Here is a 24,073-nt window from a genome sequence, read left to right on the forward strand (position 1 = left end):
AAAAATTCATCTTGGGTTAAATAGGATGCCAAAGTTACAGACTAGTTCAGCCGGAGACAGTGGCCAGATAAGGGATGAACTTTGTGTCAGGAACCAAAGACAATGGCTTTGATTTACCCAATGCTTTAGAGGAGAAAATTGCAGCTCATCCAAGACTGGATGTTGAATGTTCAAGTCAAGCTGTTCACTGCGTAGGCAGGAGAGCTAGATCCAAGTGTGATCGCTGTACAGGAAGCTAATCTCAACACAATCAACAAAGATGGCTGTAAATTATTATTATAAACATCTAAGTATGCATAAATTATCTGCTCTGCTGGTCTTCATAAGTGACTGCACTTCTCAAAGCACTTGAGATGTCCTGAGGACATCAGTGTGTTATATAATTGCAAGTTCTCTGAAGATAATGGCTTCATAATGCCGCAAAGAGCAAAATTCATACCCATTCTTGTCCGTAGCTGTCTTCAACGTCATTATTAGTGGCATCTTCCCAAGTTAGACGTATGCCAAGAATCCTTGAAGGAAGCCAGCCTTGGTCTGCCAAGACAGTGAAGTAACAAAGAAATCCTCCAACTGACTGTGTCACACCTATGTATACAGGTAAAATCAGAGAATCAGTCAAGTTTCCACATAAAGCTATAAACTGAAGATGGGCATGCAAAAACAGATACCTAGATAAGGAGGGCAAAAATATTCATGCAAAATGGCTTCAAAAATTTGTTTTCTTTCATTTAAAAAAAAAATGTAACTTATCTAATTTTTATTAGATCCAGAAGCAGGATCCAGGATCAAAAATGTTGCTTTCATCAAAAACACTATTTCACTGCTCTTTGCAAGTCTCTGTTTTTGAAAGCTGCTTCATTGGCCAGGTGAAGCTTCATAAACCTGAAGAGATACATTTTCCAATGAGGATAGATTACATATTTGCACACTTAAATTGCTTGTCAAATTCAGTGAAGAGACTATGTGGATATTTAATGGAGCTTCATAGTTACACGTTCAAAGACACAACTATTTGCCAATGACCTATGTTCTTCTAAAGACCAGTTTCCTTGTTTACTATTGTTACACATTAGTCAGATATAGTGAAAATGTGAGAGAAATTACTTCTAGGATTCTTTTAAGGAACGGGCATACGCCATTCAGATAGATCATGGTTGAACAGTACCTCAACTCTGACTTTGATCCATACTCCTTGAAGCCTCTTTCCTAATAAAAATCTGTTAATCACAGACTTGAAAATTGCAATTAACCCATCATCCATAGTATTTTGGTGGGAGAAAATTCCAGATTTCCACTACCCTATAAGTGAAAATGTGTTTCGTCACTTCACTCCAAAATAGTCCAGGTCTAATTGTGCCCCCTTGTTTTGGAATCCTCCACCCGAGGAAATAGAGTAGATAGAGAAAAGCTATCAAAAGCCTTGATTATTTTAAAGACCTGAATTCGATCATCCCTCAATCTTCTAAACGTTTAGGAATGCAAACCAAATCCAAGCAATCACTCCTCCTTTTATGGTGAATACACCCTCCTGTCCAGTCTCGCCCTTGGAGTTTTTGCTTCAATTTCATCACCATTGGAGCTTGTGCCTGATGCAGACTAGTACACGGCATTTACTCCCAGGCCAACTACAGCTCCTGGAAACTCCTCATCCAATTTTACCAGCCCTCTATTGCTTGCTTCTGCTCAGTATCTTCCTCTGCAGCTACTTAAGATCCAGAAAACAGCCCTGGAGGTCAAACCTGCCGATTTCCACTCTAGGGCACTGAACTCCGTTGTTCAGTGTCACCACTGCAGCTCTTCCATGTCAGAAAGAGACTCAGAGGCTTGGGTAGAGGAGCTTACAAATGAAAAAAAAATCCATTAGGATAGTTTCCTGCATAACTTTTAACAAATAGAATAAAATGGTTGAAAAGGGAAAGTAGCAAAAAAAAAACCCTTTAAGTTAAGTTGTTGCTCAAAGACTGACAAATATCAAAATATGTACTTTGAGAAAAATCCATTGAACCTAGAATGCCAAAATTGCAGACAATAGTTTGACTACCATTAAACATGCATTTCTAATATTATTTAACTGGGACTGACCAGTACTGAAGATAGTATTAAAACTCCACTCATGTACAGCGAATAGGGTAAACAAACAAGTAAATGCAACCAATTTGAAGGTTCTCTACTCACCAACTTGTAGATATGAATATGATGCAAGCTGCAAGTTCACCAGCCGATCTTTGCTGGGGTTTCGGGGTTGGACATCCATTATATCTCTTTCAGCTTTCTCATAGGCCAATGAAATCGATGGGATCTGATGATGAAGCAATAGGTTGATAAAAGCCTTACTGATAATTATGACTCAAAAACCTCTGCATGTGCGCAGGAGCAGAGGGACCTGGGTATATATGTGCATAAATCATTAAAGGTGGAGGACAGGTGGAGAGAACAGTTATTAAAGCATATAGTATCCTAGGCTTTATTAATAGGGGCATAGAGTACAAAAGCAAGGAAGTTATGCTGAACTTGTATACGACACTAGTTAGATCTCAGCTGGAGTAGTGCACACAGTTCTGGGCGCCATACTTTAGGAAGGATGTAAACGCATTGGAGAGAGTGTAGAAGAGGTTTACAAGAATTGTTCCAGGGATGAGAAACTTCAGTTATGAAGACAGATTGGAGAAGTTGGGACTGTTCTCCTTGGAGAGGAGAAGGCTAAGAGGAGACTTGATGGAGGTTTTCAAAATCCTAAGGGTGCTGGTCAAAGTAGATAGGGAGAAACTGTTCCCGTTCATAAAAGGATTGAGAACGAGAGAGCACAGATTTAAAGTGATTTGCAGAAGAAGCAAATGTGATGCGAGAGAAAAAGAAATTCACACAGCAAGTGGTTCGGGTCTGAAATGCACTGCTTGGAAGTGTAGTGGAGGCAGGTTCAACTGAGGCATTCAAGAGGGCAATAGATGATTATTTAAATAAGAACAATGTGCAGGGTTATAGGGAAAAGGCAGGAGAATGGCACTGAGTCATAATGCTCATTCGGAGAGCTGGTAGAGACACAATGGGCTGAATGGCCTCCCTCTGCAACGTAACAACTCTGATGTGTTATATGAATCTCTGCATTCAAATACATAATAAAATAAAACAAAAGGACTTTGTGCTTTGCTAAGGTTTCCTCCTATTCAAAAGGGGGAGATCTTTCTGACTCAACCTGTACCCTGACATCTATATGTTTTTGGTACTGAGTTTCACTTAGCTCTTTACAGGTCCGCAGCAGTATTTTTGCAGTATTCTCTTCAATATTTAAATACTGGGCTGAATAGCAGCAGCAACAGTAGAAAAATAGTGGTGAGCAGCTCCTTACCCCAACCTCAATTTCCCTCCCCTCTTGCCCCGAATTGCTACTGGTCTTCCTTTTTTGCATTATTTGTTGTAAATACTAACGGGGCAAGGGCCAAACCCACATTCCCACCTACCTGATTACCATCGCTTCCTGGAAGCGTCTGAGGTAGCAATGGCAATGACTCCATTGTCCCAAAGTGGAGGGAAAGAGCAAAGTAAAAGCCCTCTTTCCTTACAGTACAACTCCTATGCCTCTAATTTGGTGAGCTTCGGTTTCTGTGCAGGCCTGCAGCTCTCTTCACATATGGGGCTTTTCTGCTCTTTTAAAGTCCCTGGCCACATCCTGTAATTCAGCTGTGGTGAGTTTCATGATAGCACCACAAGAGTTCCCTCCTCGACTTTCGTATTGCAATATTACTTGAAGGGTAAAAATGCATCCATTATTTTGCAATGACCCAACATTCTTGTCAGACTGTCCTTTTATGTATGCTGACAATAATAAAATTAGTTATGTGACCATGAATAATGTGATGTGTGAAAGGGAAAATGTAACTTGAAATTAAACTGTCCGTTATCTTTCAATCCATTAAGAATGAAGCAATCATTAACCAGCAATGCGGGTAAGGAAAGAGGGAGGAAAGAAAAAAAGAAACTGGTATAACTGATTCTAGAGCATGAGTAATTACTTACAATATCTGTACCCAAGTCAATGAGGAGGATGGTAATAGTACCGATGGGGAGCGGTATACTGGCAACGACGTACACAAGGAATGGACACAATTCAGCCATGTTCTTGGTTAAGGTGTAGGCGATTGCCTTCTTCAGATTGTCAAAAATCAGACGGCCTTTTGAACACATTAAACTGATTTAGTAATCGGAAAACATCCACAGTCTGACACAAATTGACATATTACAATGATCTTTATGTATTCAATTGCAAATCATAAAAACACCAACCTTAAGGGATGCTTGAATGCACAATGTAGACATTTATTATTTTCCAGATTCCCAACTTAATTCCCACAAACCCTAACCAGAGCTGAATAATTGGCCTGGAAATATTTCAAGTGTGAAGACCAGTCAAGTGGAGTTCCTCCTCCTTGTTGACATTCCTGCCCTTTTATCTCGTGCAGCTGAATTCAAGTCAAGAACAAAAATACCTGGAAAAACTCAGCAGGTCTGACAGCATCTGCGGAGAGGAACACAGTTAACGTTTCGAGTCCGTATGACTCTTCAACAGAACTAAGGAAAAATAGAAAAGAGGTGAAATATAAGCCGGTTTAAGGGGGGGTGAGACAAGTAGAGCTGGATAGAGGGCCAGTGATAGGTGGAGATAACCAAAAGATGTCATAGACAAAAGGACAAAGAGATGTTGAAGCTGGTGATATTATCTAAGGAATGTGACAATAAAGGTAGCCCTAGTGGGAGTGGGGTAGGGGGAAGGGATCGAAATAGGCTAAAAGGCAAAGATAAAACAATGGATGGAAATACATTTTAAAATAATGGAAATAGGTAGGAAAAGAAAAATCTATATAAATTATTAGAAAAAAGGGGGATTGGAAAGGGGATGGAGGAGAGAGTTCATGATCTAAAATTGTTGAACTCAATATTCAGTCCGGAAGGCTGTAAAGTACCTAGTTGGAAGATGAGGTGCTGTTCCTCCAGTTTGCGTTGAGCTTCACTGGAACAATGCAGCAAGCCAAGGACGGACATGTGGGCATGAGAGCAGGGTGGAGTGTTGAAAAGTCAAGTGACAGGGAGGTCTGGGTCATGCTTGTGGACAGACCGAAGGTGTTCTGCAAGGTGTTCACCCAGTTTGCGTTTGGTCTCTCCAATGTAGAGGAAACCGCATTGGGAGCGGTGAATGCAGTATGCAGTAAATTGAGGGAAGTACAAGTGAAATGCTGCTTCACTTGAAAGGAGTGTTTGGGCCCTTGGACGGTGAGGAGAGGGGAAGTAAAGGGGCAGGTATTGCACCTTCTGCGGTTGCATGGGAAGGTGCCGGGGGAGGGGGTTGAGGTGTAGGGGGTGATGGAGCAGTGGACCAGGGTGTCCCGGAGGGAACGATCCCTGCGGAATGCCGCCAGGAGGGGTGAAGGGAAGATGTGTTTGGTGGTGGCATCATGCTGGAGTTGGCGGAAATGGTGGAGGATGATCCTTTGAATGCAGAGGCTGGTGGAGTGATAAGTGAGGACAAGGGGGACCCTATCATGTTTCTGGGAGGGAGAGGAAGGTGTGAGGGCGGATGTGCGGGAGATGGGCCGGACACGGTTGAGGGCCCTGTCAACCACCGTGGGTGGAAAACCTCGGTTGAGGAAGAAGGAAGACATGTCAGAGGAACTGTTTTTGAAAGTGGCATCATCAGAACAGATGCGACAGAGGCGAAGGAACTGAGAGAATGGGATGGACTCCTTATAGGAAGCGGGGTGTGAGGAGCTGTAGTCGAGGTAGCTGTGGGAGTCGGTAGGCTTGTAATGAATGTTGGTGAACAGTCTATCACCAGAAATTGAGACAGAGAGGTCAAGGAAAGGAAGGGAAGTGTCAGAGATGGACCATGTGAAAATGATGGAGGGGTGGAAATTGGAAGCAAAGTTAATAAAACTTTTCCAGGTCCAGACGAGAGCATGAAGCCGCACCGAAGCAATCATCGATGTACCGGAGAAAGAGTTGTGGGAGGGGGCCGGAGTAGGACTGGAACAAGGAATGTTCCACATACCCCATAAAGAGACAGGCATAACTGAGGCCCATGCGGGTACCCATAGCCACACCTTTTATTTGGAGGAAGTGAGAGGAGTTTAAGGAGAAATTGTTCAGTGTGAGAACAAGTTCAGCCAGACGGAGGAGAGTAGTGGTGGATGGGGATTGTTCGGGCCTCTGTTCGAGGAAGAAACGGAGAGTGATCAGAATTCAAGTCATGTCCAGACTGATGAGATAAAAATCTCTTTCATCAATGACTTTATAAAGATGACAATGAAGTAACGCACCTGAGCAAGGTGGTTGCGAATGCTGCAACATTTTTGAAAGGACCGTGCCCAAAATATTTCTTACTCACTCCCTTCCCACACCTGCTAGGTTGCAACATTTTCCACTTGTATTTGGATGCTGAATGGATAAGGGAAGAACATTGATTTCTGAATTACACATATTGGGCTGAATTTTATCTTGGTGGCAAGGGCGCCGACGACTGGCCAGAAAGCCAGGGCAACCTCATCCATTTGGGGGACCCCCAGTTGCATTTAGGCCCATCGTGCAGTTAATAAGCGTTTTTTTTATTCATTAATGGGATGTGGGCGTCACTGGCTAGGCCAGCATTCATTGCCCTAATTGCCCTTGAGAAGGTGGTAGTGAGCTGCCTTCTTGAGCCACTGCAGTCTATGCCATCGGAGCTCCTGTCCCTTTAAAAGGGACAAGAGCCCACTCCCCCAAGAGCTGCCAGACAATTGGAGGGACGGCAGCTCCTCATCCCAGCAGTGCTACCTCGCTGAGAGATGCAGCTATGGATGCCTTTGAACAAGGTGAGTGGGGTCGTGCATCGCCAGGGCTAGTCATAGAGTCACTGACAAGGGGGAGGTGGGTATGCGGAAAATGTGCAGCTGGTGAGGGCAGAGGGAATGTTACCACAGGGGGCAGTGTTTGCCATCAGGGTACTACTTATTGGACCAGGGAGCTCTTGATTAGGAGGAGCCCCCACCACTGAGCCAACAGGGAGGCTGCCAGGGTTCAACAAGCGGTGTCCCCACATGGCAGAGGGCTCCACCGCTGCTCATAAAATGCTAGCAGTGGCAAGAAGATGCCCTTAAGTGGCACAATTGGCCTCTGGTCCGGTGGGAAAGCCATCTTCCACCTTGCCCACCACTAGCAGAATGCAATGGTGATGGGCACTCCCCTTCCCTACTTTCTTCACCATATTGCGCACCCGCCCTCCGAGCCCATCCCTAGAGAGGGCTGCTAAGATCCGGCACACTGTTTTGTAACTTGTGTAAAAAATAATTTACTTTCCATCTCATCTGTATAGCGCTATGTATTTTATGGCACTTACCTTCTTCCACTCCAGTAACTATTGAGGCAAAGTTATCATCCAATAGAATCATGTCTGCTGCATTTTTGGCTGCGTCTGACCCCACAATCCCCATAGCTATTCCAATGTCTGCTTTCTTCAGAGCTGGTGAGTCATTGACACCATCTCCTGTAACTGCCACAATGGATCCCTGGTATACAAAGAGGAAGGAGAATCTGATGAGAACATCAAGTGCCCAAGAATCTTATGGTTGAAAAAATCCACAATGTTTTATGTTCCCTAATCTTCTACAATAAAGGTCAATCTTATTGTAACAGCAGTAGTTAGTCACCATGGCCAATATTTGAGGTCAAATTGCAAAGGGAATAATCAAACCAAATATAGGCTGTAAAAACCATTTCACCAGCTCATTTTGTCTTTGTAGGACGATTAATATTACTGAGAGTGGAAAAGAAGATTCTCCATAGTCCATTGCATTCAATCCATGAAGGGTCCGCAATGTACTGCAAAGGATGTTGCATGGGTTATCAAGTGACTTTTTCCATTCTAAGCTCCGTATTGTATCCACATACAAGATGCTTAACTCCCAAAGGTGTAGAATGACCTCAGTATTTGTTGTGATGCTTACTTATCTCCAGAATATTGTAACTATGTTTAATTGCTAAACTGTGGGTGTCACAAAGTTATGCCAGCCAGACCACTTCATTGTCTGGGGAAAATGTGCACAATCCAGATTTAAATTAGACCAGGTTTGTCTAAACTGTGACCTGGAGACCATGTGCAGCCTCCAAATTACTGGCAATACAGCAAAATCCAGGCAATTGAGTCCTATTTGGGATGGTATTTCTTATTTGCGCATTTTGCCCATTATAATTTTGTGGGCTTGGAGATGTCAAAAAGGATGTTCTCAATGCTGTTGCCTCATTGGTGTCTAAGTGTCAAATCAGAACACAATGAACGGTTATTATTCCAGAAGAGGACACATGATTGGACTTCCACCCGGGTAAAGATAGATGGTTTAAAATAAGCACAAAAAATGCTGGAAATACTAAGCAGATCTGGCAGCATCTGTGGAGAGAGAAACTTAATGTTTCGAGTCCAATATGACCCTTCTTCAGAACTGAAAAGAGATAGAAATGTGATGGGTTTTATGCTATGGGGGGAGGGTCAGGTGGAACAAAATGGAAGGACAGGGATGGGTTAGAGAGCAAGAGAAATTAAATACCAAAGATGTCATGGGACTAAAGGCAAAGGGAGTGTTAATGGTTGTAGTAAAGAAACAGAGCATAGGTCCAGAGTAAATGTTGACAGTAGATTAAAGGTCAGTGCTGTCTGAAAGCAAAATCAAGATACAGACCGGCACTTGGCAAAAAGAAAAATGAAAATGGAGGACAGAGTTCATGGTCTGAAGTTGTTGAACTCAATGTTGAGTCCAGAAGGCTGTAAAATGCCTAATCAGAAGATGATTGCTATTCCTCCAACTTGCATTGGGCTTCACTGGAACATTGTAGCAGGCCAAGGACAGAAATATGAGCATGAGAGCAAGATGGTGAATTGAAATGGTAAGTGACCAGATGGTCGAGGTTATGCTTGCAGACTGAGCAGAGGTGTTCTGCAAAGTGGTCACCCAGTCTGTGTTTGGTCTCCCTAATGGAAAGGAGCTGCATTGTGAGCAGCGAAGACACTTATTTCAATTTAATGTATTGTAAGTAAATCACTGCTTCACCTGGAAGGTATGTTTGGTGCCTTGGACAGTAGGAGAGAGGAGATAAAGGGGAAAGTGTTACACACCTGTGATTGTAGGGGAAGGTGCCATGGGAAGATGAGATGTTGGGGTGATGGAGACCAGAGTTGTCATGGATAGAACGGTCCCTTCGTAATGCTGACAGGGGAGAGGAGAAGATGATGTGTTTGTTGGTGGCATCATACTGGAAGTAGGGAGGACAATCCTTTGAATATGGATGGGTTGGAAAATGAAGACAAGGGAAAGCCTATCATAGATCTGGAAGGGAAGGGAAGTGGTGAGGACAGAAGTGTAGGAAATGGGTTGGACATGATTGAGGGCCCTGTCAACCACCGCCAGGGGAAATCCTCAGCTGAGGATAAAGGAAGATTTTGGAAGCGTCATTGTGGAAGGTAGCATCATCAGAATAGATGCAACAGAGACAGAGAAACTGGGAGAATGAAGGGAGTCCTTACCGGATGCAGGGTAGAGTAGTTAAGGCAGCTGTGGGAGTTGGTGGATTTATAATGAATATAAGCAGACAATCTATCCCCAGAAATGAGGTCAGAGAAGTCAAGGAACGGCTGGGAAGTATCAGAGATGAACCATATGAAGGTGAGAGAAGAATGGAAAATGGAAGCAACATTGATGAATTTTCCAATTCCAGACGAGCAGGAAGCAGAATTGATACGGTTATCCATGTATCAGAAAGAGAGGCTGGGAGGGTGCATTTGTAGGACTGGAACAAGGAATATTCCACATATCCCATAAAAAGACAGGCATAACTAGGGCCTGTATGGGTACTTTTTTTTATTCATTCGTGGGATGTGGGCGTCGCTGGCTAGGCCAGCGTTTCTTGCCCATCCCTAATTGCCCTTGTTCAGAGGCCATTAATTTTTTTTAAAAAGTCAACCACATTGCTGTGGGTCCGGAGTTACATGTAGGCCAGACCAGGTGAGGACAGCAGATTTCCTTCCTTAAAAGGACATTAGTGAACCAGATGGGTTTTTACGACAATTGACAATGGTTTCGTGGTCATCATTAGGCATTTAATTCCAGATATTTATTGAATTCAAATTCCACTATCTGCCTTGTTGAGATTGGAACCCAGGTCCCCAGAGCATTACCCGGGCCTCTAGATTACCAGTTAGGGTCAGGAAATTGTTGAAATGACGTAGGGTCTCAGAAGAATGACAAATATAGATGGGAAGAGGCTGGACAAAGGGAGAAAAAAAATAGTGTCAAGATAGGAAGAAGTAAGTTCAGTGGAACAGGAACAGGATGAATCAATGGGTCTACTAGGACAATTCTGTTTGTGGATTTTGGGAAGGAGGTAGAAATGGGCTGTACAGGGTTGGGGGACTATAAGGTGGGAAGCTCCAGAGGAAAGATCTCCAGAGGAGATAAGATTAGTGACAACCCTGGAAACAAAGGCCAAAATTTTACGTCCTGTGGACAGGTGCGTGCCCGACCCATCCGGCCACAAAATAGTGAGAGATGGCATCGGGCGAGCGTCCAGATGTCATCGTGCATTTGCGCGATATCTCGCTCAGCAGGCATGCGCGGCAGTCAGAAGCACGCCTGCCAACAATTAAGCGGGCAATTAAACCCATTAAGGAGGCAATTGAAAGTGATTTTTCGTGGCCCATCCACCTTTACAGTTGGCGGGGGGGTGGGGGTCAATCGGCCAGGCAGCCCTTACACTTTTGCTCAAGCCTCGATCCAGGGCGGGATGAAATCTCTGTGGGGAAATAAAATAAAAACATATCCCCATTTGCTGAGGTATGCTTTCAGGTGCTTAATTGTACTGCATGGACATATTTTGCAGCATATTTGTTGTTTCATTGATTCTGTGGAGGTATGCAGCTCCCTGAGGCAGTTGTCAGCCTTCAGGGAGCTCAGTGGAAGCGCTCACCAGGACCCGCGGTGACGTTGGCCCCGCCCTCTTCCTGGCTCCAACAGCAGTGCTGAGCCTCTCTCAGGCCGCGTTTCACACTGGCTGGCCATTAAATGGCCAGCCAACGCTAAATCGCGGTCAGGGGCCCATTTCCTGTCTGCTCCTGACTCTGCCGATTGCACGCATCCAACAAGCGAAAAATTCAGGCCAATGGCTTGATGTTCGTTGGTGGAGTCATGTTCCGGTGGGAGGTAGAAAAAATTTTTGAGAGTTGGTGCTCAGCCTCTGCAAGGTAGAGATCAGTGCACCAGACAACAACAGCACTAATCTTGTCAGCAGATTTGATCTGGAATCAATGGCTACAAACATTACCACTCCCTTTGCCTTTTGTTCCATGACATCTTTGGTAGTTAATCTCTCCCACCCTCTAACCCATCCCTCACCTTCCCTTTTCTCCCATCTGACCCTCCCCCCACTTCTTCAACAGCATAATACCCATCACATTTCTACCTCCCTTAACTCTGTTTCTCCAGAATCCAGTGTTTTGCTTTTATATAAAGGTAGATGGTTTAATGTCATATCTGAGAAAATAGTACCTTCGACAATACTGCACTTCCTCAGTACCACACCGGAGTATCAGCCTAGATCATGTGCTCCATTCCCTGCAGCGGGGCTTAAATCCACATCCTTCCAACATAGAGGCGAGAGTGCTACCACTTGTCCAGGCTAACTAATCAGATTAAGAGATGAATGGTTACCTGTCTTTGGCAGGCCTCAACGATAATTAATTTCTGCTGAGGTGATGTCCTGGCAAATACAATTTCACTGTGACTCCTCAAAATGTCATCCAAGAATTCAGGGTCCATGTCTTGGAAATCTGAACCATTAATCACAGCAGCTTTGGCGTCCCTTCATTTCAAAATACAAAGAACATTTACACCAGTTATATTTTACTTTATTTAATAATTTGCCATATTTTTATATCACAAGATATGCAGTTATTATAAGGTGTGTCAATTATGGATCTTCAAGTTCAAATTCTATATTGAAACCTCTGTTGCCCCTGCTGTCAGAACATTTCAAATCTGTTTGTGGATTTCATAAGAATAGCTTCTCTACGCCAGAGACCTCCATCTCTCCAACATATCAAGAGATCTTTCCCACACTAGTCAGGTTTCCAAGCCTATATCAGGAATACAACAGAACACCAAAACCTCATTTAAAAGCCCATACAGGGATCGTGAAGCATCTTTATGCTGTTTACCCTGCCTATGGAAGTCTCTCTCAGACAGTGGAAATTTAGACCTAATTCTATAATCCTGCACTGTGCTGATAGGGAGTACTGGGCAGAGAACTCAATCCATAATGCTCTGGACCTGTTTCTGACCTAGTGTGGTACCTGTCATTCCCCCACCCCCCCGACCCTGCATCCTTTACCATCCCCACAATGAGACCATGAAATTGGGCCTTCTGTTTCTTGTGTGCAAAATTTTAAGACACAAAGTTAACCAATAGCAAAAATACTGCAGATGCTGGAAATCTGAAATTAACAACAGAAAATGCTGGAAATACTCAAGAGGTCAGGCAACACCTGTAGAGAGAAAAAAATGAGTTAATGTTTCAGGTCGATGACCTTACATCAGAACTGAGTTAACCGATGCTGGCTCCATCAGGAGTACTCAAGAATGCAATGAATAGCTCGTGAGAAATGAGTGACCTGCGTGTTGATTGCCCAGTACAATTTCTGCAATAATTAAATCTCAATGGTAGTATTAAAGGAAGAGTCTTTTGTGTAACACAGATTACCTCAATCTACCTTTTATTCACTTGGGCGATGGAGACATTAAGGCGCTTTGCAATGTCTTCCACTGTCTCACTATCAGCTGAGATAATGCCAGTACTCCTTGCTATAGCCATTGCCGTGATTGGGTGATCACCAGAGATCATAATGACCTATCAGGGGGAGAAAAATAGGCATTTATTAATGTTTAAGGGGGGGGAAATCAATAAAAATTCAAGGATTTGCAATATATCATATACTGTTAATTTTGTGGTTTTATGGAATTTAATAGGTTCCGCAAAATTCTCAGGTTAAATACATAAAATCATTAAATTTTGATGTACCTTAATACAAGAAAAAGGTCCAATTTTATATCTTTTTATCTGACGTCCTGTGTAACAGAAGCTACTAACTTATTGCCATTCTATGTTTAAAAGATGTGAAGGCAGCAGAGAGAGAGCACGGAAATAATGCACGAGAATGGCTCCAAAGATGGAGTTACGGAGATTGATCAGAGAAGCTTAGACCGTTTCCCTTGGAGAAGAGAAAGTTGAGAGGAGATTTGTTAGGGGTGTTCAAAAATCATGAGGTGTCTGGACAGAGTAGATAGGGAAAATCTATTCCCACTGATGGAAGGATCAGAAACAAAAGGGCACAGTTTTAAGTTAATTGGTAAAAGAAGCAATGAAGACACGAGGAGAAACTTTTTCACGCAGTGAGTGGTTAAGATCTGGAATGCGCTGCCTGAGTGTAGGAGGCAACTTGAATTAAGGCATTCAAGAGGGAACTAGATTGTTATCTGAAAAGGAAGAATGTGCAGGGTTACAGGGAGATGGCAGGGGAGTGGCACCACGTGATTGCTAATTTGGGGAGCTGGCACAGACAGGCTGAATGGTCTCCTCCTTTGCTGCAACAATTCTGCAATTCTATGATTTCTTTAAGCCTTTGCTTCAAGTGTGTGTGTATATATCAGCACACGCACACATTTTATGAAATCCTCAATAAACATTTACAGAAGATATTTGTTGGTCACGTTACGATCAGTCCTCGGGCGAGATCCCCCAATTTGTCAACTTCCCAAATGGGACCCCAATTTTGTTATGCTCATGGGTGAGGAGGAAAGAGCTAGCTCCCCTTGTGATTAATTTAAAAGCAATCCCTTCTCCCACCACCACCACCCACTCCTCCCCCACCACCACATGAATACCTATTCCCAGTCCAATTTATTTTTTTTAGAAAGAGCCAATTTAACCAGGCTTTCTTGAGTCAAAGAAAGAGTAACTTTATGTTTTTCTCAGGTTTTAGTAACTAATAATAAAATGCAGCACAAATAGACACAGATCAGAAATGAGAAGTTAAATACCAAATAAAAGTTTAAAGAATATATGAATCAGTCTTTGGCTTTTCCTTGAGGCGTAGATGGCGGTACATTGTGGCTGTTAACTTGGGTGATTCCAGTAGAACTGACTTTGACAGTTTTGCAATTAGTTTTGGAGACAGTTCTGTAGGGTAGCTGAAAAGGCTGTCCTATTTCCTTTTTGATTGTGGTTTCTGCTGAGCCTTGCCTCCAGCAACAGAGCAAGAGAGAGAGAAAAGCGAGAGAGAGAGACTTTGCCTACAACTGCAGGGGTGACTAGTTGGTGGTCTTGTGTTGTCAACCTCACAGCACACACTGCACTGCTCTGCAGCTAGCTTTTTAACCCATCTTTCCCTGTGTATTCCTGTAAGGGAAAAACAAAACCATGTATTGTGCCCAGGGTCTGTTTCCTTTCATCTCTGACCACTTTACACATTCTGAGATATGAATCAATAGGAGATGGATTTTGGACGACTACTGAGACACAGTAATCATTCTGCGCAACCACAGGAGGCTAAAGTTCAGTATTTTGCATCTTTCCTATCTTCTTTTCAAGTGTCTCTGCTTGATGAAGGTCATGACTCCTTTTCAGGTGCAACAAGTCTGTCAGTATAATACACACAGGAATTTTCCAGAAAGTGGTCACTTCACATTATCAGCCATCTTTTGCTCAGTATCCTTGCTTGTATTTCTTTAAGAACACACATGTCTTCCTTAAAAAGTTCAAATGCCCATAAGTAATTCATGGCAGTAATTGGCTTTGCATGACAGTCACAAGAAACACATTCCTCCATTAAGCAATTCAGCACATTGGCATGTTAGCAGCAGACATCCCCGTGGATGCTGATATACTCCTAATTAATAGGCGTCTGACAGCTTTTTAAAAATTCATTCATGGGATGTGGGTGTCGCTGGCTAGACCAGCATTTATTGGCCATCCCTAATTGCGCTGGAGGTGGTGGTTGTGAGCTGCCTTCTTGAACCGCTGCAGTCCATGTGGTGTAGGTACACCCACAGTGCTGTTATGGAGGGAGTTCCAGGATCTTGGACCCAGCAACAATGAAAGAATGGCGATATATTTCCAAGTCAGGATGGTGTGTGGCTTGGAAAGGAACTTCCAGGTGGTGTTGGTCCCATGTATCTACTGCCCTTGTCCTTCTAGATGGTAGTGGTCATGGGTTTAGAAGGTGCTGTCTAAGGAGCCTTGGTGAGTTCCTGCAGTTCATCTTGTAGATGGTACACACTGCTGCTGCTGTGAGTCGGTGGTGGAGGGAATGAATATTTGTGGATGGGGTGCCAATCAAGCGGGCTGCTTTGCCCTGGATGGTGTTGAACTTCTTGAGTGTTGGAGCTGCACTCATCCAGGTAAGTGGAAAGCATTCCATCATACCCTTGACTTGTGCCTTGTAGATGGTGGACAGGCTTTAGGGAGTCAGGAGTTACTCACCACAGGATTCCTAGCCTCTGACCTACTCTCGTAGCCACAGTACTTATATTGCGAGTCCAGATCAGTTTCCGGTCTATGGTAACCAGGATGTTGATAAGGGGGAATTCAGTGATGGTAATGCCATTGAATGTCAAGGGGTGATGGTTAGATTCTCCCTTGTTGGAGATGGTCATTGCCTGGCACTTGTGTGGTACAAATATTACTTGCCACATGTCAGCTAAAGCCTGGATATTGTCTAGGTCTTGCTGCATTTGGACATGGACTGCTTCAGTATCTGAGGAGTCGTGAATAGTGCCAAACATTGTACAATCATCAATGATGGATAGTCATTGATGAAGCAGCTGAAGATGTTCGGGGCTCAGGCACTACCCTGAGGAACTCCTACAGTGATATCCTGGAACTGAGATGATTGACCTCCAACAACCACAACCATCTTCCTTTGTGCTAGGTATGCCTCCACCCAATGGAGAGTTTTCCCCCGATTCCCATTGACTCCAGTTTTGTTAGGGTTCCCTGATGCCACTCAGTCAAATGCTGCCTTGATGTCAAGGACAGTCACTCTCACCTCACCTTTGGAGTTCAGCTCTTTTGTCCATGTTTGAACCAAGTCTGTAATGAGGTCAGGAGCTGAGTGGCCCTGGCGAAAACCAAACTGAGCAGATTATTGCTAAGCCAGCGCCACTTGATAGCACTATTGAGGATCCATTCCATTTCTTTACTGATGATCGAGAGTGGACTGATGAGTTGGTAATTGGCCAGGTTGGATTGGTCCTGCTTTTTGTGGACAGGACATACCTGAGCTGTAGCAGTACTGGAACAGCTTGGCTAGTGGGCACGGCAAGTTCTGGAGCACAAGTCTTAAGTACTATTGCCAGAATGTTGTCAGGGCCCATAGCCTTTGCAGTATCCAGTGCCTTCAGCCATTTCTTGATATCACATGAATAGAATCAAATTGGCTGAAGACTGGCATCTGTGATGCTGGGACCGCTGGAGGAGGCCGAGATGGATCATCCACTCAGCACTTCTGGCAGAAGATTGTTGCAAATGCTTCAGCCTCAGCTTTTGCACTGATATACTGGGCTCCCCCATCATTGAGAATAGGAATATTTGTGAAGCCGCCTCCTCCAGAGAATTGTTTAATTGTCCACCACCATTCACGACTGGATGTGGCAAGACTGCAGAGCTTAGATCTGATTAGTTGGTTGTAGAATTGCTTAGCTCTGTCTATCGCTTGCTGCTTATGCTGTTTGGCACGCAAATAGTCCTGTGCTGTAGCTTCACTAGGTTGACACCCCATTTTTAGGTATTCCTGGTGCTGCTCCTGGCATGCTCTCCTGCACTCTTCATTGAGCCAAGTGTGGTATTGTAATACCATATACATGTTGTCATAACAGCCCTGCCTGATTCTGTGTAAATTCTGTGACATAAAAGCATTTACAGAGAAGGCATGGTATTTATATTGTACCAGGTTTAGGTTTTACAGTATTTTTTATTCATCCAAATGCATGTTCACTGTTTTTACTGTTATTAAAATAACCATTTTAATTTTTCAACAAGCTTGCTTTCTCAGTGCCCAACAAGATGTTGAAAATTCAAGTTAACAATAGTGACATATAAGGAATCTTTATTTTGTTTCAGCCAGCTTCGTGTTTTGCTATGGCTGATGTATGACTTAGTGGAGGAGAAAACCCTGTGGAGAATCTCCAGTGATGTGACATCCCAAAGCTCTTTGGGTTTCATTTTTGATAAACGTGTCTCAAGTGGTGGTAACTACAGATATATTTTATAAGAATACAATGCTCATTTCCTTTTCTTTGTTTTAAAGTTTCCACCACTTTGACATCAATTCTTTCTCACTTTATGAAGGCAAAAGGATTACCTCTTTATTAATAACAAAAAAAACATAAGCTTCTAATTCTGGCTGGCAAATGACTACGATAAACTTGGGATCTGCTCTAGATACAGAATCATGGAATCTAACTGTATAGAAGGAGATCATTCGGATCATTGTGCCGGTGTCAGCCCTTGACTGAGCTATCCAATTAATTCAAATCCCCTACTCTTTGCCCATAGCCCTATGAGCTATTGCCCGAAGAGCAGATTCAATTTCCTTTTGAAAGGTTTTACTGAATTTGCTTCAATCGCTATCATGCAATATATTCCAGGTATAACTCGCTGGGTTAAAAAATACTCTCATCTCCCCTCAATTATTTTTGCTAGTCACCCTGTATCTTAAATCAGTATCCTCTGGATTCCCTTTCTGTGGAAACAGTTCCTCTGTTTGCTTTATCAAAACACCTCAATTTTGAACACCTGTATTAAAATCTCTGCAAATCTTGGAATGCTTTAATACTAAACACAACATGCAGCAGGCCTTTACATTTTTATTCTGTAAATTAAGGATACCTGTATTTTGCAACATATTCTAATTATTTGCATATTGTAATGTTCATAATTGTGCAACCCTTTTATTATTTTTCACTTTACTTTTCTTTTAATGATTATCTATTGCTATGTTATGAATTATGATTACTTGGTTTTATTTGTATTGGCATCACAATTTGGCATATGCCACCATGAAGATTTTTCAAGAAAACAATTATCTGTGCTCCAAGGAGGACAGTCCCAGCTTCGGCAGTCTCTCCACCTCACATGGTCCCTCATCCCTGTTATCATCTCCTCTCCATTAGTTTGACATCCTTCCTAAAACATGGTGGCCAAGATTAGTCTAACCAGTGATTTATAAGGATTTCCTTGCTTTTGTATTTTATGCCTCCATTTATAACACCAAGGCTTCTAAATGTTCTTTTACCAGCTTAATATCAATTGTGCTACCCAGGCCATTACAATGAAACTCCATTGTTATATGAATTGGATATTAGAATCTCATGTGCTGCCACATTCATTTCTCCAATCTTCTGAAAGGCAGACTGATAAACATTTTAGCGAGATGAGATTGAATGTAACTCAACAAACTGATTTATTTTGCAACTGTAACTGGCTGGGTGGAGGAACGTCAATAACAAATCTCACTGTAATTTGATAGCAACAAGGAACGAATAAAACATGCCACACTACTCGTAGCAGAATAAATATCACTTTTCTGGTCAGCCTTCACAACACCCATCCCATCTCCCAATCCTGACAGGCTCTATCGTAAGGAGGTTAGCCTCCTCTTCCTCAATAAACCTTCTTAGACCTGAAGTGCAGATCAAATGCTTCTGTCCATTGGTTCCTAGCTGGACAGGAAGCCATAAGCATGGCGTCTGACCTTCTCAAAGCTCACGTTGTCAATGATTAGCTAGTCTGATATTTAACAACAACTTATTTATATAGTGCCTTTAACGTAATAAAATGTCCTTTAAATTAGCTACTGCCTCTGCCTCCTGGTCAGACAGCTTCATGCTATAAGAACATGAATTTAATTTAGCTTTTTTTAAAATATATTTATTCTTAGGATATGGCTAGGCCAGCATTTACTGCCCATCCCTAATTGCCCTTGAGCAAGTAGCAGTGAGCCGCCTTGTTGAACTGCTGCACTCCCTGTGTCATAGGCATAGCCACAATGCTGTGAGGGAGGGTGTTCCAGGATCTTGACTCCAGCAACAGTGAAGGAATGGCAATATAGTTCCAAGGCAGGACGGAGCGTGACTTGCAGAGGAACATGCTGTTGGTGGTATTCCCATACATCTGCTACTGTTGTTCTTCTAGGTGATAGATGTCATACGATTGGAAGGTGCTGTTGAAGAAGCCTTGGCGAGTTGCCGCAGTGCATTTTGTAGACGATACATATTGCAGCTATGATGCACTGGTGGTGGAAGGAGCGAATGTTTAAGGTGGCAAATGGGTTGCAAATAAAGCAGGTTGCTTTGTCTTGGATGGAGGAGAGTTTCTTTATTGTTGTTGGAGCTGCACTCATCCTAGTAAGTGGAGAGTATTCTATCAGACACCTAAGCTGCACCTAGTAGATGTTGGTCAGGCTTTGAGGAGTCAGAAGGTGAGTTACTCGTCACATGATTTCTAGCCTTTGTCCTGCTCTTGTAGCCACAGTATTTATATAGCTGGTCTAGTTAAGTTTCTGGTCAGTGGTAACTCCAAGGATGTTGATGATTGGAGCAGGCTGGGGGTGGGATGGTGTGGAATCTCACTCCTTAAGAAAATTAATGGTTGCAGATTTTTAAAATAAATAAAAATTATATTGTTTTGTTTGTATTTTTCAATTTAAACTTCTCCTTTAACTCTAGGTATACGGTCCATTCTCTTATTTTGTTTGTTTTTTTAACTTCAGGCCTAGCGGTCTGAGAAATCTTCAATCTGATTTGTTGTATGCTGTCCTCTCTACTCATGTCGCAGATTCCCCATAGAAGGTACTGAATTCAAACTGACGCTGAAATTCTGTGCTTAAAAAGTCTGTGGGCTGCTGTATGCGAGGTGAATAGAGCAAAGTGCAGACCACTATAGATTAAATTAAAAAGCACTCTGGGCCAAATTGATGAAAATCCCTGTGAAAATGATGTATACTGATTGTTTATTTTAAAGATATGTATTCCTAGAAAATAAATATGAATGTTTCCATAATATTTGATAAATTATTACAAACATCATACATCCATAACCATTTCCTGTGCATGAAGTAAGTTGTTCAACCATTGGTTCTCTACGTTTCAAGCCACCTTCTTGCTTTCTGCTTCTCTATAACAGGGCACCAAAATCACTTATAATTCAAATACAAAATCCATTCTAAAAGCAACAGGGTACTATTACCACCCCAAATACCTCATGTTGCCATGGTTGGGAATTCTGGCACTAAAATCCACAGAATATTATATTTTATTATACTATTGGAACATTTAAAATATGAGCTAACTATTTTGGTTAATTGCCTTTTGTCCAGAAGCTATTAATGTATATATTTTGGAAAATATTTTTCTTTTAAAATGGAGGTTTGGTCTGTGGGTAGATCTTAATTGCATTAAAGCCAGCAAGTCTGGGTGCTTTGATGTGCTAGTTTTGATATGTAAGAGAGATAGCGTGCATTTGCATTTTTTGAATAGAGCATTCAAGAAGTAGGGTAAAAACTTGATGCTTTTCTAACAGCTACCAAGCAATATGTTTATATTACTAATAAAAATGGTACAATGAATGGGTGAATGTTAAAAGGTAAAGTTCAAAGAGGTTGTTGATACAATGAGAATTAACATTCAATGGGTCTGGTAGGTATTACGTATCATTCTCTTGGAGTTAAACAGTTTTAGAGGAAAAAATGTACCAGCATTCACCAATTTAACCTTAGATGGAAAGTATGAAAAGCAAATTACATGCAATGGAAGACACATACTTTGATTCCTGCACTTCTGCATTTTAGAACAGCATCTGGCACACTCGAGCGGGGTGGATCAATCAGAGACAGGAGACCAATGAAGCATAAGTTGGAGATTGGGAAATTCCTGCTATCTGCGTCAAATATGTACAAATCTGGATATTTGTCTTTTGGCAAGTATTGATGACAAAATCCTAAAAGAAGTAAAAGCTGTTAGTCAAAAACTAACAAAACGTAATTGACATTAAATTTCCATCAAAATCTAGATGGTCAATGGGAAAAGAAGCTAAGAAAAGAGGGAACATTTTGTTGATTTAAGGAAGATAATTGCAAAATATTTAGAATTACATAAAGAGATTTGTTGAGATTTAGCAGAAAAGTCAAGAATCATACTGAGAGCTGGCATGCTCATGATGGGCCAAATGGCCTCCTTCAGTGATGTAACAGTTTTATGGTCATAAGTTAAACTTAGCACAGGAGAAATGTAAATTAACACTTACTTATGCTGAAAATAGAACCAGCCAACGTTTTAGTCCCAACCTAATCTGCACTGGATCTTCTGCCAAAGAGATGGCCTAGGAAAATTAGGCGTCCAGTGGTCACTTGTATTTGATTCTGTTTAAAACCCAGCAATAACTAGTCTGGTTGTAATAATGCCACAGAAAATATCAGGGTTACTGTGAATCATGCAGTGATCACTATATCTATACAGATATATAAGATTCAGGGAAGTGCAATTTTGTTTCAGGAATAATTTTTCATACATAAGAGTCCTATGAATTATGAGAGAGAGAGATGGTCTTGTGGCACAGTAGCAGCATCCCTACCTCTGGTTCAAAAGCTCTGGGTTCAAGTCCTACTTCAGAACTTGATGGCCATGGAAAGTGCGTTCATAATGTGGCCAAGCAGGTTGATTATCAGCCTGTAAACCCTTCCAATACAATACGCCTGATGGCGAACAGTTACAGGAGAGTTTCCTGGTCAGCCATACTGTAGAAGATAATGGCAAGCCACTGCAGTACTTTGCTAAGCATAATCATGGACCAATCCAATGGAAGCCCATGGTCATCAACACCTTCTTAGGGTATGAAGGCAGAGGAAGGAGATCTTTACTGAAATCAATGTTAGTTGAGTTAATGAATTTTTTTTTAAAAAAGCATAAATTATGGATCTTTGTACAATCTGCTGCAGCATTAGCGTAGGAACAAAAACTAAAATCAATAAATCAGTCTCGAACTAGGCCCTGGATGAGTTGACTGTTCAAGGGTCAATGGCCGTGATTTTCTGATCCCAAAAGTCAATAGATATTTGTCTGGGTCACCAAATTTTCTGCCCTGCCCACAACTGGAAAATCCCGGCCATTGTTTTTAGATGGATTCTTTAAGCTAATTATTATCTTCTTCAGTTGATGATAAATTCCAGTAAGGTAATTTGTTCAAATTAAATGCTCCAATAAGTAGTACATGGTGCAGTCCTCTTACCTAGAACTCTCTCCCCCAACCCTCCAAGTTCAAGATAAGCCGTCTGAATGACTTCTATCTCGCCATCATCCAGTGGAACCTCTCTACCCTGAGACATTATGGTGGAACAAGAATCCAAGATGCGCTCTGGTGCTCCCTTCATCACTAAGAGGAGACGTTTATCATATGGATTGTTGGTCCTATGAATGGACAGCTAAAAATAAAAATGCATTAGGTAAACATCAACTATATTGGCTTCATTTTGCTCAAAAGAGGAAAGTTTTAGGTGGAGTACTTTATGAATGTTAACGTTTCTAGTTAAGAGTTTTTAAAAAAAGAGAAATTGGGCCTTGCTACTCTTGTTGCTTGGACACAGAGCAATAACCAAGGAACCGAATTTTCATACTGTCACATGCCATGCCCAAACGGCGTCTGTAAAATGCCTGACCCCAAATTGGGAGGATGATTCTTCGAACATCCTTGGTGGCTGCCTAAACCAGCCATATGATTGAGAGGCTTAATACTTGTTTTAGGATCCTCCTTGTAAATTAGACTGCACTGAGGTCCTGGGTGGGTCCTGTTCCACTTCAGCACTCGTAGCAGCTAAGGAGCAGCCACCAACAACGAAGTAAACTGTTTTCAGTTTAATATGGAGCCAGGAGGACAAACTGCCAGCCCATAGCAGACTGTCTCTTCCTGTTGTCCTTCCCCATCTTCTACCCAGGACCTGCCTGATAGCAGTTGCTAGCAAAGAAAGCAGCCATAAATTGATCTCCTCAAAAAATATTGAAATCAGGCACAATGCCCAACTTAAGAGGAGTCACAATTTGTTATGTGATTGAAAATGGACCATAACCAATTTCTACTTCTGCATCTCTAGCCTTATTCATGGAAATTACATTTCTTTGTTATTACTGAAACCTGGAACCAACCGTCTCATTTTACAAATGCCACCCAGCTGCTTTTGAATATTCCAGTGTCTGATGCCTTGTGACCACAAAAGATACTTCTCAGCATGCCTGTAGCTGATGCTCTGTAGTAAGTTTGAGATTCAAAATGACAGAGATCCAGAAAGCTGCCTTTAAATAGATCAGATTGTACAGTTTGTTATCTAAAAAGGAAGCATGTGCAGGGTCATGTGGAGAAGGTGGGAGAATGGCACTAGGTGAGTTGCTCATTCAGAGAGCCGGTGCAGACACGATGGGCCGAATGGCCTCCCTCTGCACAGTGATTCTGAGCTATAAGATTGCAGAATTTGGGGCATAAGTGAGTTATTCAGACAAGAAAAGCCAAAGTCTCCATAAACTCCTCTGCTCAAACAAATCTTTGCTCATAAAACTTGCCTCATCTTCAAATCTCAAATGTGAATAGCTTCCAGTTGTATTCATTCAGACTGTGTCTTTCACGGCCGGCAGGAAAGATAGTCATTCTTCTGCAACTTTTTGAGCTTTTTCTTTTAAGTTATCCTCAATGAAAATTACTTTATTATTTCCTTCTTTTAATGAATTTTCATGTAATCATTACATGCTTACAGGTTCTTAAACATGCTGTGCCTGATCTACACAAATGATGGTTAGAAACATTCATACGTAGAGAAAAAATATATGGAATGGGTTCAGTTTTCCTTGGAAAGTTTATGCTGATTTACGCCCAATTTTGATTTTTGGGGTATTCTAACGAAAACAGGAGCATACTTTGATGTAACCTGACATCGGCAACATAGGCAGGACATTGGGTGCATTTTTGG

General features: G+C 42.1%; 1 protein-coding gene across 1 annotated transcript in view; it reads right to left on the bottom strand.

The window, feature by feature from the left end:
- Positions 1-24,073, bottom strand: part of LOC144669384 (potassium-transporting ATPase alpha chain 2-like) — a 65,335-nt gene that overhangs the window by 6,093 nt on the left and 35,169 nt on the right. The window contains exons 11-18 of the mRNA XM_078531779.1: positions 22,348-22,540; positions 20,885-21,060; positions 12,779-12,915; positions 11,721-11,871; positions 7,364-7,532; positions 4,015-4,169; positions 2,176-2,299; positions 440-585 (exon numbers count right to left, since the gene is read on the bottom strand). Of these exons, the coding sequence (XP_078387905.1) occupies positions 440-585; positions 2,176-2,299; positions 4,015-4,169; positions 7,364-7,532; positions 11,721-11,871; positions 12,779-12,915; positions 20,885-21,060; positions 22,348-22,540 (1,251 nt within the window). The remainder of the gene's footprint in view (positions 1-439; positions 586-2,175; positions 2,300-4,014; positions 4,170-7,363; positions 7,533-11,720; positions 11,872-12,778; positions 12,916-20,884; positions 21,061-22,347; positions 22,541-24,073) is intronic.

Source organism: Cetorhinus maximus, chromosome 2 (genome assembly GCF_964194155.1).
Source record: "Cetorhinus maximus chromosome 2, sCetMax3.hap1.1, whole genome shotgun sequence".
Classification (NCBI taxonomy): Eukaryota; Metazoa; Chordata; class Chondrichthyes; order Lamniformes; family Cetorhinidae; genus Cetorhinus; species Cetorhinus maximus.